This window comes from Eumetopias jubatus, unplaced genomic scaffold, assembly GCF_037043125.1.
Source record: "Eumetopias jubatus isolate StellerSeaLion01/CBP00866 unplaced genomic scaffold, mEumJub1_p1.0 scaffold_8, whole genome shotgun sequence".
Lineage (NCBI taxonomy): Eukaryota > Metazoa > Chordata > Mammalia > Carnivora > Otariidae > Eumetopias > Eumetopias jubatus.
In genome coordinates this window covers 97,360,923-97,375,208 of record NW_028274814.1, presented here as the reverse complement: position 1 = coordinate 97,375,208, position 14,286 = coordinate 97,360,923, and the positions used below count along the sequence as shown (strand labels likewise).

At 38.3% G+C, this 14,286-nt stretch overlaps 1 protein-coding gene across 1 annotated transcript in view; it reads right to left on the bottom strand.

Annotated features, from left to right (window-relative positions):
• The window catches only part of RAB21 (RAB21, member RAS oncogene family), a 37,895-nt gene extending 25,983 nt beyond the window's left edge, over positions 1–11,912 (bottom strand). The window contains exons 1-2 of the mRNA XM_028110881.2: positions 11,485–11,912; positions 45–104 (exon numbers count right to left, since the gene is read on the bottom strand). Of these exons, the coding sequence (XP_027966682.1) occupies positions 45–104; positions 11,485–11,637 (213 nt within the window). The 5' untranslated portion in view covers positions 11,638–11,912. The remainder of the gene's footprint in view (positions 1–44; positions 105–11,484) is intronic.
• Positions 11,913–14,286: the final 2,374 nt, after the last annotated feature.

Here is a 14,286-nt window from a genome sequence, read left to right as displayed (position 1 = left end):
AACTGCAGAAGCCTCCACTCACTCAATTGAAAAGGTTAACTTACCCATATAGCAAGGTTTACTCTTTTCCCACCAATATTTAACTTCTTCGTTAAGAATGATGCCTAAGGAAAAGAGATATACATTAAACAATATTTCATATAAAGTAATGTTTCTTATCCTAAGAACTATAGATGGAAGAATAATCTCAGTATGAAACTCAATCTGGGAGAAAAAGTAATCACTGAGTTCTTATTAATGACCAAACATTATTTTCACTGAAGACAGAACATTATTTATATTCTAATCTAAAAAAATGGTATTTTGCTTTATGAACACAAGTTATGAAAAATAGAAAGAAAAGCATGGCTCCTGGCTGGCTCAGTTGGTAGAGCATGTGACTTTTGATCTCAGGGCCATGAGTTTGAGCTCCATGTTGGGCACATGGCAGGTGCCTACTTAGAATAAACAAACAAAACGATTTAAAAAAGAAAAAGAAAGAAAAAATGGTAATTAAGTATTTTCTTAGATTTTCCCCATAAAATTTTTCTTAGAGCATTTAATTTGATGTCACCCTACCCACCCATTATAGAAAGAGCTAAGAGATTTCTAAATGAGATAAAAGATTTACTGGTAGTTTACTTAACTGTATGAATACCAATATTATTTGAAATATTCCTGCAATTATTTTATAATTCAATTATTTAACTTATATCTAATAATTATCCCAGGTACTAATGTTACAGAAATGAAAGGAAATGTTCCAGCCTTCAAGGAGTTTTTAGTCTACAGGAGAAATAAACATGTGAAGAAAAATACAGTATCATGTGACAACTGTTAAAACGGGAGGGTCTTGCCAAGTAGACTCTAAAGACAGTGCTGAGAAATGAAGTGAAAAGCCTTCCTGGATGAGTCAAAGAAGGCTTTAGAAAGAAGGTGATGATCTCCCTCCCTTCAGGAATAATAGGGGCTTTTCCAACAGATGGATAAAGCTACTGAAGCCTGATAACACATTAACTCCCTCTCCATGGAGAACTCCAACAAGTTAGTATGGTCAATGCCAGAGATGAGACTACAAAGATAGGCAAAGGCTGAATATATCAAAAAAAGTACTAGGGTTCCATGTCTAGATGTATGGACTTTACTTTGTGGGTCTTAATAAAACCTGTTCCAGGACACAGGAATGTATAAATGTATACTACAGTTAGATGTATTTGAGAAATGCAGCATATTGCTTTGTATTCCCTTTGTACATTCTTAATACACATTAGCACACTAAGGTTCTGCCAAAAGAAAAGCTAACTGCATCTATACAACCATTTCCCAAATTTATTTGACCTCTTTTTCCCTAGAGAAATGCCTAATTCATCCTAAGGAATAAATGTTAAGAAAAATAATACTGTTGATGATGGAGAATCACTGAAGGATTTTAAAGCAGTGGGAAGTATAAGATATATATTTTAAGAGAATTACTCTGGGATAGGAAGGGAGGTTAGACTGAAAAGGACAGGACTAGACCTGGAGACAGAAAGCTGGAGAGAAAAACAAAAAGGGCCTGAACCAAGTCCACAAAGACAGAAAAAAGAAAAGAAAATCCAGAGTATTTCAAGAGGAAATATCAGAATACAGAGTCAGTTGACATATTTAAAAAAAGGAATAGAGAGCCAAGTCCAAAGCTATGCAGAGACAGTCACAGTTAGGTGTCTCTACATAAAAGAAAGTACAGAGAAGTAAGGTAAAACAGATAAAAAGGTACAGAGAAGTAAGGTAAAACAGATAAAAAGCTAGGATGGTGAATTACTACTGATGGAGAGTGAGCCTAGATTTCAGGAAGGACTTTCTGCTGAATGTACACCAAGGAAATTTATAATTAAGAAAAAGCCAATGAATTTAGTAATTAACTAAGGAATCCACAGATAGACACAAATGGCAGAGCTGAAATCAAATCCAGGAATGCCTTCCTTCAAAACCCAAACTACATTAAAGATATTTTAGATATTTTATTAAATGAAACAAAGATTACATAGAAAAGGGTATAAAATAAATGGCAAAACAACAAAAGAAAACTTTGAAAATGAGAAGACCAAATACATGTTTTGACAATAAATGTGAACAAAGGACTTCTCCCACTCATCATAGCACAGGAGCTAAGAACATGAACGTTGAGGGGTACTTGGGTGGCTCAGTCTGTTGGGTGTCTGACTCTTGATTTCAGCTTAGGTCATGATCTCAGGGTTGTGAGGAGGCTTTGGGCTCCTCGCTATGTGTGGAGCCTGTTTAAGATTCTCTCTCTCTCCCTTTCCCTCTCCCCGCCCTTGCACACTCTCTCAAAAAAATAAAAATAAAATACATACATACATATATATATATATATATATATCAACTTTGATTCAGAACTTTGGATTTGAATCTCAGCTTTGCCCCTTATTAGTTGTATAATCTATTTGAACTCAACCATTTTCATGGTTTCAAAATCAATGCTATACAAAGAAACTCAAAATCTGAATCCTATCCAAATATTTAATAGGTAGGTCAACTTAAATGCCTCTCCTCTCTCAAATATATTTAAAATTAAACTGATTTTCCTTCCAAAATTGGCCTTCCATTCCAACTTTAGTATTTTGATCACATTCTCCAAGTCACTGAGGTTTAGAATCTTAGAAATATCATCACTGAATATTCTTCCTCCCCTGACATTCCATATTCCAAAAAATCCTACCAAGACTTGTCTTCACATTTCTTCTGGAATTCTCTGAGGACCAATCTTATATTTTTATAATACCTTTGGTCTCACTTCACACTCTAGTCGACATGCCGAATTATCTTCCTAAAGCCTCTATGATTAAAAAAAAAACTTACCACAACTCATTGAAGGATTCTAATAAGATACCATTTTTAATAAGTTTACTTGAACTACATCCCTGCTGGTAGCTAGATAACCTTTTTGTCATGAGATTTGTGGGGATTTCTCAGTAGAGAGGAATGAATTAGAGCTGATAAAGCTCCATCATTTCCTTTTCCTCCATCATCTCCTTGGAAACTTACCACCACTTTCCCACGGTGAGTTTAAGGGACAGTGTTAAGTCTCCTACCGAATCATGAATATACAATTTTATGGAAAGATGCTCATCAGTGTTGATTATAAAAGGAAAAAGAAATAACCTAAGTGTACCTCAATAGGCAATTTTTAAAAGGTACACAAATATAAGCCATCCATACAGTGAAACTCTATACTTTCATTTCTACTACTATTGCTATACTAGCTAACAGTTACTGAATGCTTACCTTCCATCAAGTACCGTGCTGAGCACTTTTTATATCATTCACAAGTTTCTCCTTTATAAAAGTTAGGGAACCCTAATCTACAAGCAAAAATCTCTGTTATCTTTGTATGCAAGGACCTAAACAATTGTCCCCATCTATCCTCCTAAAATAGCTTCCAGTATTTCTCCACTTACTCTCCAACTTGTATTGCTTATATACATACCTCCAGTTCTGCTTGTGCTTAAAATTCCCCTCTAATTTGGATGTATTCTTTTCTCTATTTGGATCCCATCTACCCAAGTTCAGTTCATGACCCATAATCTTCTTCCTTGAATTTTTAAGCTTTCTCATACCACCCATACAACCCACACTGACTTTCTCTATCCTGAAGAATTACAGGGAACCTAATCTTTAATATACAGCATATACTTCCTTTCTTATATCCTAAGTTATCTTTTTGTGAGTATAAGTCTTCTGTGAACTAGATTACCTATTTTTATTTAACATGTTCATGATGCTTACAATGAAATGGGCAGTATTCTAAAAGCTTTTCAGTATTAACTCCTTCAATTGTCATAGTACTCGGAGTAAGATATAATTATCCAAATATTACAGATGTGGAAACTTAAGACACAGAAAGGGTATCTTGCCCAGGGTCACACAGTAAATGACATAGTGGGATTTGAAATCCAAGCAGTCTGGCTCCAGACACAACTCATAACCGCTATGCTATGATATCTCCCACACTGAGATCTGAAATAATTCTTCTCTTGTGGAGAAAGCAGGAGTGCTGACACACAAATATTGTTATTGTAGATAAATATATCCATAAACATATCTACAATAACAGGTAAATTGGTGCAGGTAAAACTCAATTTATGTAAGAGATGTGCTCCTAAAAGTTTCCTTATACACCAAATTATTTTAACTCAAATATCTGATATATTATCCAAGGACCCCCACGGAATCTTTTTTTTTCTCCTTCATAATGAAATCCTTAAGTCCCACTATATGGAAAGATTCCTAGTATAATATAAATTGTCCCATTTTATATGTATTCTAAGACTTTAATATGTTACAGTATCTTCTTAAAGAATATCACGTTTTAAAAACAAATATAGGGCACCTGGGTGGCTCAGTTGGTTAAGCGACTGCCTTCAGCTCAGGTCATGATCCTGGAGTCCTGGGATCGAGTCCCGCATCGGGCTCCCTGCTCAGTAGGGAGTCTGCTTCTCCCTCTGACCCTCTTCCCTCTCGTGCTATCTCTCATTCTCTCTCTCTCAAATAAATAAATAAAATCTTTAAAAATATATAATTATATGTGAGAATAAAGCTGAAAGATTTTATGTATTATCAAGACAGTAGTAAACAATCAAAAGGCTGGCATTTGTCTTATCTTTTTTAACCACCTCTATGAGGCATACTTAATTTGGATAGACTACTGAGATACCACTTGTAGTTACCCGTAATCTGGGGCAGGGGCTCTTAATTGTTACAGGGGAGTGAGAGGGAGAGGGAGGAGTGATCACTGACTTCACTGAGAATCTGATGAGAGCCATGAACTGATTTATTCCCAAGAAAACTGCTCATATGCACATACCAAAAACAGTTTCACACACTTACCCCCAAGAGATTTATAAATCCCTGACAACTCTCAATGAAGAATTCCCAGTCTAGAAAGGGGAGGGGAAAGTGGCATGACAATATCAATTTAAAAGGTTCTAGAAACATAGGAAGAAAAAAAATAGTACATCCTGTGTGTCAACACCGTGCTGGACTTTCTCATTTAATCTTTGGAACAACCCTGTGAAGTAGCTAATTAGTCCCTTTTTACAGTTGTGAACCTGAGATTTAAAGAAATACAGTGACTCACTCAAGGTCACACAACTCCGTTAGGTTCTGCAGTGGGTAGAAGATTGTTTGACTCCACAGTGCTTTTTCCATTGTACAAAGGTGTTTATTCTAGAATACATTCTTAACCTGGCACTCCTCCACATGGACACCAAGTGTTCCTGGATACCAACTCAACTCCCAAAAATATATTCTCAGGGTAGGCACAAAGTAATGAAGATCAGAGCAATGGTAGATCTCCCACCTTATTCCTCTGAACCCTGAGTTACAGCACCACTACTTATAATTCCATTGACTTCATCTTCCAAACTTTAGAGATAGCAACAAATCAATAATCTCATTAGCTGAGGCCAACATCTGTCATTTGCACATGATGCTTATTTGCCCAATATCTTATCCAAAAGCATAGTGGATACTTTTTAAAAATATCTATTAAAAAATAATTATAGGAAAGAATAAGAAAAAATATATCTGCCAAATGAAAGTCTTTTTCATAACTTGTTTAATCAATTTTTTTGTATTTGTTGTTAGCCAGATCCACTTGCTGTGCTTGCTAACCACTGGCAAAGCAATATACCTAAAGCAGCAAAGTAAATGAATTATAGACAAAAACTTTTCTGTTTTTATCTAGTATCTTTTAAGTTTAACAGACTTTCATTAATAAGTGTGTGTCTGGGTGTATACCTAAAAAATAAACACTGACTGATTATTTTTGCTATAATCACTAACATTTTTTCACACTTAAGTATTTAAAGTATCTATTACTACTTCATTAAGACAGGAAAGGAGTTAGGTAATTTATAAATTAGTCCTCTGTAGAAAGGCAATAAAAATTAGCTATTGGAAAACTAGATTGTTACAATGGCTATCATATCACAGTATACAAATATAACAAATTTACGTATTATATACCTTAAATTTACACAATGTTGTATGTCAAATATATTTCAATTAAAAAAAGAAAGAAAACTGAGTGCTTGACTACTGCAACATTTCTTTTCCTTAGTTTCCATAAAGTACAGGATTATCATCAGAGTTCAAATAAATACTTTGAAAATAAGAGTCAAAAAGCTACTTTTGAGGAGTAGCTCAAAACTCAAAGCAGAAAATGGCAATCAGACATGGAATACTTATATATTAAGAATTTAAAACAATTCAGAAAAACTGTTTTCTTAAAAAAAAAAAAACCTCCATCGTTCCATACGAGGGGGGTGTGGAGATTTCAATTATTGTATTTTATAATGATGTGAATGAATGGACTGTTCAACACTGATGTGACTTCAGGAACTACTTGGAAGATATTTCAGACATTCAAAACACTAATCTTACAAATAAGGAAACCAAGATTCCTAGACCAGAGACTATGATGCCAAGTATAAAAGCAACTGCTAGAACCTGAATGCCAACTGTTGCTCAGGTTAAGGTGCATGGGGGGGGAAAGTAGTAGACTTAGCTTAAGAAAAAATGGTACACCATTATATTTATGGGACCTTGGAAATTTAATACAACTCTTAATTTCCTCATTTGCCAAACTATCAGGATATTATCTGCCCAGCCAATCTTAGAACACTGCTTTGCTAATCAAATGACAGCCACCTACCCCAGACTACAGAATGCATATAGGTGGAATTCCAGTTAGAAATCTAAAAGATGACTGATGGTTCTGATTATAAACAATGTTACTTTCTATATAAGAGACTAGTGGAAAGTGAGAGAGAACACTTAGAGTGCATGATCTTAGAACACCTTCATATGAGGTGGAAAAATGGCATACAACTGAAGAAAATGAAATGATCAAGAGCACAGACATAAAGAGACATAAAGATAAAAGACGGTTACAATCAAAATGGCACAAACATTTCAGAATAAAATCAAGAAAGCTAATTGATGGTTAAAGTACTTTACTCATCTTTATATTCCCCAACTATCATAATGTTTGGTATTTAACAGGTATGAAATAAACAATCATTGAATTTAATTGCTTATGTAATCATGTAAGAGAGCGTGGGGACTCCATATAAGATTAAGTTTCCTGGGCTAGGTAAAGGATCTTGAGTTTTTAGAGAGCTCACCTACAAGATTACTTCATAATTATTAGTAACCTAGGAGAAGCTCTGCAAAAAGAGAGCAGTACTAAAACACCAAAGCATGGCTAATGTCACAATTTTCAAGAGGGAAGTTAATTTCCTACAATGTCAATCCCAGTCAAAACTCAAAAATGAATAAACACATATATGTGTACAGTAATAAATTTATATTTATATGCAAATGCATTTACAAAATTTACATGTGTATGTATAATTATATATAAAATTATAAGCAATTTTAAAATTGGACAGCATGGGTTCTCAAAATAATCCATGTGAAATTAATCCCATTACCTTTTTGACTGAGTTACCATGAAGGAAACCAACACAGACTAAGCACCATCTATTCATTCAACAGCAAACATTTATTGAAAAACATGTGCCAGGCACTGTGATAGGAGGTTTACCTATGATGGCTCTCTATTTAACCAACATAAAAATCCTGTAACTAAAGGGGTACCTCACTGGCTCATTCAGTAAGCACACGACTCTTGATCCCTGGGGTTTCTAAGTTTGAGCCACATGTTGGGTGTAGAGATTACTTAAAAATAAAATCTTAAAAAAAAAATTCTGTAAGATCCTCCCATTTTATAGATCAAGAGCCAGCTTACAAACATTAGAATAACCTGCCAAGATCATGATGGCTATGAAGTAGAAGCCAAAATGCAAAACCAAGTCTAACTTCAAAGTCCTGTCTCTTTTTACCACATCATATGGCCTCCTAATGCAGAAACACAGTGTATCTTGTCTTCTGCAAGCATTTGACAAAGCATCTTATGATATCCCCTGTGGGCAAGACTGATGTAGTTAGAGCTAGATTTATAATGCTGGAATAACCATTTTCATTAAAGGCTTTGTGTCCATAGCAATTTCAAGCTGTCTTCTGTTTTCATTATCATTAATATGTACAACACTCCATTGTTTCTCACTCAAGAAGACAGACTGTGGCCCATGCATAATCTGAAAAAGCCCCACCCTAAGATTCTGGACATCTAAAGAAAAATATACCTCGGGTCATGCATCACTGGACAATAATGAGACCTGCTGCAGAGCTTTGTACTTGGCCGTCTGTCTCCCTTTTCAGTCTTTATTAATGCCTGATGAGAACACTGAAGACAATCTTAGCAAATTTTCAGGTGACAAAGTTAAAATGAGTAGCTAATCTGGACAGTAAGGAACATACCTTCTTCTTCTTTGCATGTCCAGAACCCAACCAAGTGCCTGACCCACAGGTCATCTTTCTTGAATTATAAAATCAAACTTAAAAGGACATCAACAGGCTTTAACCACTGGAGTAAATCTATCAAAGTCAATTTTAATGGGTCAAATATATTAGGGACAAAAATACAACTATAAAATCAAAGAAAAAAGAATTTGAGGGATGTAACGCCTTTTTTTTTTTTTTGGAAGCAAGACTAAGACAGTAAGCCCAATATTAATCAATGTAACAGCTGTCCACAAGCTCATAGAATCTTTTCTATTTCAGTGTTGGAAAAGGATTCTCAATAGGGAAGGGAACTGTACTTTGCTCAGTTCAAACCACACTTGGAATCATTTCTACAGTTCAAAGAATCACATTTTAAAGAAAGAGGACAATGATTAAATGGTAAGTGTCTAGAAAAGATGTCAAAATAGTGAAATGATTTAGAATGATGTCATAGGAGATTCCTTTTGAGGAACCAGAGCTGTTTACCCAATAGACAAGACCAAGAGGTGTGATAGCTATCTTCAACTCTCAGAAGGGATGTCCTGTGTGACCAAAATTCAGAAGACAGAACTGGAAACAAGGAAACAGATTTTGGCTTTATACACAGAAAAACTTATTGGAAATTAAAACTGTCCAAAATGAAGTGGGCCATCTGAAGACACAGTGAGTTCTCCACTTTCTATACCAGTTCATCCTACCTCTAAGAGGAGATGAGACAAAAGTGGACAATCACTTGACCGAAACATTAAACAAAAGACTGAAACAGTGAACCATAAACTACTTTAGGTTCTGCTCAGTCTTACAACTCTTTGAAATAAGATTGCAAGAAAGTGTACTTTGCAAAACACAAAGTATGTTACAAAGATAGGTAGTAGGTAGTTTTGTTGACAGAAAAGAGACTCTTCATGTCTTCTTATCTTCTAATCCATAATCTCCTCCCCATTTGGAAATTAAAAGCATACGTGGTTATGTTTTATGGGTCACAATTCTCTAAAAAAAATTAAAATGAGATAAACTGATATGTAAGGGAGAATAGATACAATGTTGCTTCCATACATTGGTATGCAAGAAAATCCTCAATTCTGTAATACAATCCAGACACTATTTGTGATGATAGTCATATAAATATTAAAATCAGGACTGCTATGTTTTCGATACTGAAAATCTACCATAACTTCATCCTCTCCAGTGTAAGTTGCAGTAGTTTCTCTCTAATATTTAAAAATCTCTAGCCTGCTTTTAGCTTCAATTAATGAAGGTGTAATTTTTAGGCTGAAGGACTAAATTATCTTAAAAGGGGGGGCTCAATTACAATGATTTTCTCTTTTATATTAAATCTGTAGCACAAAGGTAACCATTGGGTAGTTTACCAATATCCAGAGGCAGTGTGATTTACTTGCTCAAAACCTTAAGTCAGACCTGCGTTCAAATTTCAGCTTGGGCACCATGCATGACTTGTGGCAATGTGACTGCCAACAAATTACTCAACTTAACCACGCCTGTTTCCTTGCGGGCAACATGGGGCTAATAAAACTATCTACCTCATAGGCTGTTGTAAGAATTAAATGACAGAAGAAAAATAAAGTACTCAGCACGGTAAGAACTCACTAAAGGCTAGCTATTATTCCTTCACCTAAATGAATTTCTAAATTCCAAATAATCATAGGTATTTACCCTACAAATTTCCCTGATTCACTAGCAAAACTCAACAATAACAACTATTAAAATTGTGTAAGTGCTCTTATTCAAGGATGTAAGAAAAAAAGGAGTTTCCTCATATTCATTTTTTCAGATATTATGCTTTACCTAAGAGAAGTAAAAACAGGAATAAAAATAGAATATGGAATTAGAGCATCTTTGTGAATTCTAGACTCAGTAGTTTAATATGTCACAACAATTAGAGGAAATTATGCATTCTATTAAATAGTGTCAATGTTCATACACACTACACAGTCACTAAGATCTATTGTGCAATTTGGGCCAGCAATAAAGATGGAGAGCTTCCGACAGACCAAGTCTTAAGTGATTTTATGTATGCTTTCCTGACAACCCTGTAAGCTAGATACTATCATTATGGCCATTTCAACAAAGAAACCTAGGCACAGAAAGGTTAATTAACTTGCCCAAGATCACACAGCTAGTTAAATAGATGGAGATGGGATATGAACGTCAACAATCAGGCTCAAAAGTGCACTCGATTTTACTACCTGTAACTAAATTGATCAAGTCAGTTTAGTTGGATATTTTTCTTCTAACACGTGCAAACTGATTTCTTTGGGAGAGGGAGACTACATCTGCCTCAAAGGGCTGAGTTCACTCCCAATCAATGATTACACTTCAACACTTTTCCAGCTAACCATAAGATAACTGCAGAAGAAAGCCGGCCCTACACTACAAGCAAAGAAAATAAGTAGCAGCAGCAACTAAACTGTTAGTTTGGGAGACCAACTGTTGGCTAGTAGTCACATGACGTTTCCATGGGCATGTGGATCGACCGACCTCACAGAATGATCGTCCCATAAGTTAGACCCACGCAGGCAGCAATGAAACTGCGTAACCCATAACCGGCAAGCGGTCATTTCAAAAACCCTCCACAAATGACTGTTTTGCCAATCAGCACGTTACTCGAAGACAGGACAAAATGGAACTTGCATAAACACTTAGTCATCAGTAAGCGCTGAAGTTACAAATCACCTAGTTCGCAAAATCAAATCCGCAGCTAAGTTCCTAATTCCGAAAGAAAGAAAAAGGGCTGACAGTCGGTGACTGTAGTAGGGTGAAAGCACCTAGGGCCCAAGCGGAACTGAATCAAAGGGGAAAACTAGCCAAGCGATACGGGGGACTCCACGATATGCGCAGCCACACGGGGGACTTTTGAGGGCCCTTCCACTCCCTTCCCAAAAGCCTGCCCTAATGTCTACAGGATGCCCCGACCCCGCGTGTCCCTAGGGCGAATTCAGAAAGGCAATTCGAAGACGGAGGTGACAGGCCTGAGATTTGTAAGCCCAGATCCAGAGGACCATGGTAGCAAAGTCCTCACAGCCCCAGAGGAGTAGGGGCCCCAAGGCTCCACCTTCCGCTCCCTGGGGCCCGCACCTGCAGAGTGGTGATGTGCTTGTCGTTGAACTTGTTCTCGCAGTAGCGCAGCACCAGCGACGTCTTCCCCACGCAGCCTTCCCCCAGCAGTACCACCTTGAATGAGTAGGCTCTGCCCGCCGCCGCCCCGCCGCTGCTGCCGGCCGCAGCCATCCCGCTTCCCGGCCGCCCGAGCCCTAGAGCTGCGCCGAGCACCCCACAGCCGCCGCAGCGCCTTCACAGCCGCGGCCGGCGCAGGCCCCTCCGCACCGACCCGCCAACCCCAGGCACTGTCTCTACTCCCGCCTCCGGGCGAAGCCTGGAAGGGCAGAGGGAAGTCCGAGAATGAAAGGCCCCCGCCACCACGTCAGGCACCCGAGGAAAGACGAAGAGCACTCCCTCTCCGCCTCCCTCTAATGGCGTCTCCTTCCTCCTACGTCACACTTCGGGTCACGTGACCGCCGCGGTCGCGGGCTGCCCCTGGGACTCGGCCTAGGAGAACGTGTCTGGACGTGGGTGGGGCTTCTGGGGTCTCTTCCTGGGGTGGAGTTGGCTGTGAGTGGACTCCTCCGCGCAGTCTCCGGCGGACCTTGGCTGTTTGCGGGCCGCCGCCAGTCTGCAGTTGGTGGAAACCTGGGGGATTAAGGAATGGATAATTTGAGGTAAACCCAGTTCTGGTGGAAGGTGGAAGGGCAGAACGTTACGTTCTTGTCCAGGGAATGTTCACCAGGCTAATGACCTCTCACACCCGGGGTCGCTGTAAGGCAAATCTGCCAAGGTGCCCTTCAATCTCTCGACATTCTCTGTGGGATCCCAAATCATAGCTATTGAACTTCTTTAAGTTCCCCAGACCGTCAGGTCTCCTCCTCATCTTTCAGGTCTCAGCTTAAACCAGAAACGCTTGCCTCACCACCCATCCATCTTCTCTTTGTCTCTCCCTCTCGTCCCCTACCCCTCAAGTTAAGTATTTCATGATACTGGTATACATACCTTCCTTAGCAGCACTTCACGGAAATTACTACGCTGAATACAGTCTCTCAGTACGCTATAGATTTAAGGACAAGAACTGTGTAAGACTTGCCCAGCTTTGAATTTCTAAGTCCCAAGTTCCAAGCTCGTAATAGGCATTCTATAAATATTTGGGAATGAATGAATGAACGATACATCTTAAGGCATTATGTCTTTGCTCCCCTGTTTTTCTGTCTTCCATGAAGCTTCTGACATTCCTTGTTGATTCCACCATGAGAGGCCTGGCTTGTTTGATGATTGTTTATCTTTCTTGATCTGATTCCCCTTCTTTTATGAAATAACACTCTTCCAAGAAACCATAGTGGTGTTTCTGAAATTTTACAACTAGAAATCTGGTGTCAGTCAAGCAAACATATTCTTTTTCTTCAGACTCCTTTACCACTTCAAACCCGATAGTTCATTCATTCATTCAACAAATATTTGAAAGTGCCAACCACCTGCCAGTCACTGTTCTGAACAACATACAATGTCTCTGTCATCAAGAGCTTACACTTCAGGGGCACCTGGCTGGCTCAGTTGGTAGAGAATGCAAATCTTGATCTTGGGGTTGTGGGTTCAAGCCCTACGTTGAGCATAGAGATGGCTTAAAAATAAAATCTTTAAATTTTTTATTTTATTTATTTGACACAGAAAGAGCACAAGCAGGGGGAGCAGTAGGCAGAGGGAAAGGGAGAAGCAGACTGCCTGCTGAGCAGAGAGCATGATGTGGGACTCGATTCCAGGACCCTGGGATCATGACCTGAGTCGAAGGGAGATGCTTAACTGACTGAGCCACCCAGGCACCCCTTAAAAAAAAAATCTTAAAAAAAAAAGCTTACATTTTAGCAGGAGAAGACAGAAACAGTCAATTACACAATGAATGCTTTCATCTTGATAAAGCAGTTCAGAGTATTTTGCAAAGGTATATCAGGACCCAACTGGTTTTGCATGCCAGAGAAGCTGTCCCAGAGATTGTTGCCTTTGGTAGGAGTAACCTAGGCCAGAAGGGAGAAGCCCTTTGCAAGTAGAACAGTATGTCCAACAGCCTTGACGTAGGAAGGAACATCTAAGGTTGAGCAACTGAAAGTGTGATAAGAATGCAGAGAGGAAAACAGCTCTAAATGAGACTGGCAAGGAAGCCAGGAGCCAATACTGAAAGGGCCTTTCAGCAAATGATGCGTTTTAATCAAGGGGCTGACATAATCAGATTTAACTTGTAAAGAAAATTACTCTGCCTATAATTTGAAAAATGGATTGGACGAGGATAACACTGTAATCTGATGTGGGGGCTAGAACTGTGTCTGTCACATTTTTTAAATCTCTAGACCTTGGAATGTAGTGCCTAACTAACATTTATTAATTACAACAAGTAAACAAAGCTAAGCCTATAAAATACTGAGGTTTTGAGAAATGCTCTTGGACATATGGGGCTTTGTTAAATAGAATTATCAAAGCATTTTCCATTTTAAGCATCTAATAAGAGTAATTAACAATAGAAAGAAAAATGGTTATCTGTGAGCTTCCTATAAACTAAACCCATTTGTGGGCACGTGGGTGGCTCATTAAATTAAGTGTGGAACTCTTGATTTGGGCTCAGATTATAATCTCACGGTGGTGAGATTGAGCCCCCTGTTGGGCTCAGCACTCAGCGGGGTGTCTGCTTGATATTGTCTCCCTCTCCCTCTGACCTCTGCCCCCCACCTTGCGCTCTCTTAAATAAATAAATAAATCTTAAACACACACACACATACACACTAAACCCATTTGTTCCTTTATTTGCTCATTCAGCAACCTTTGTGGAGTGCCAGGCAAGAT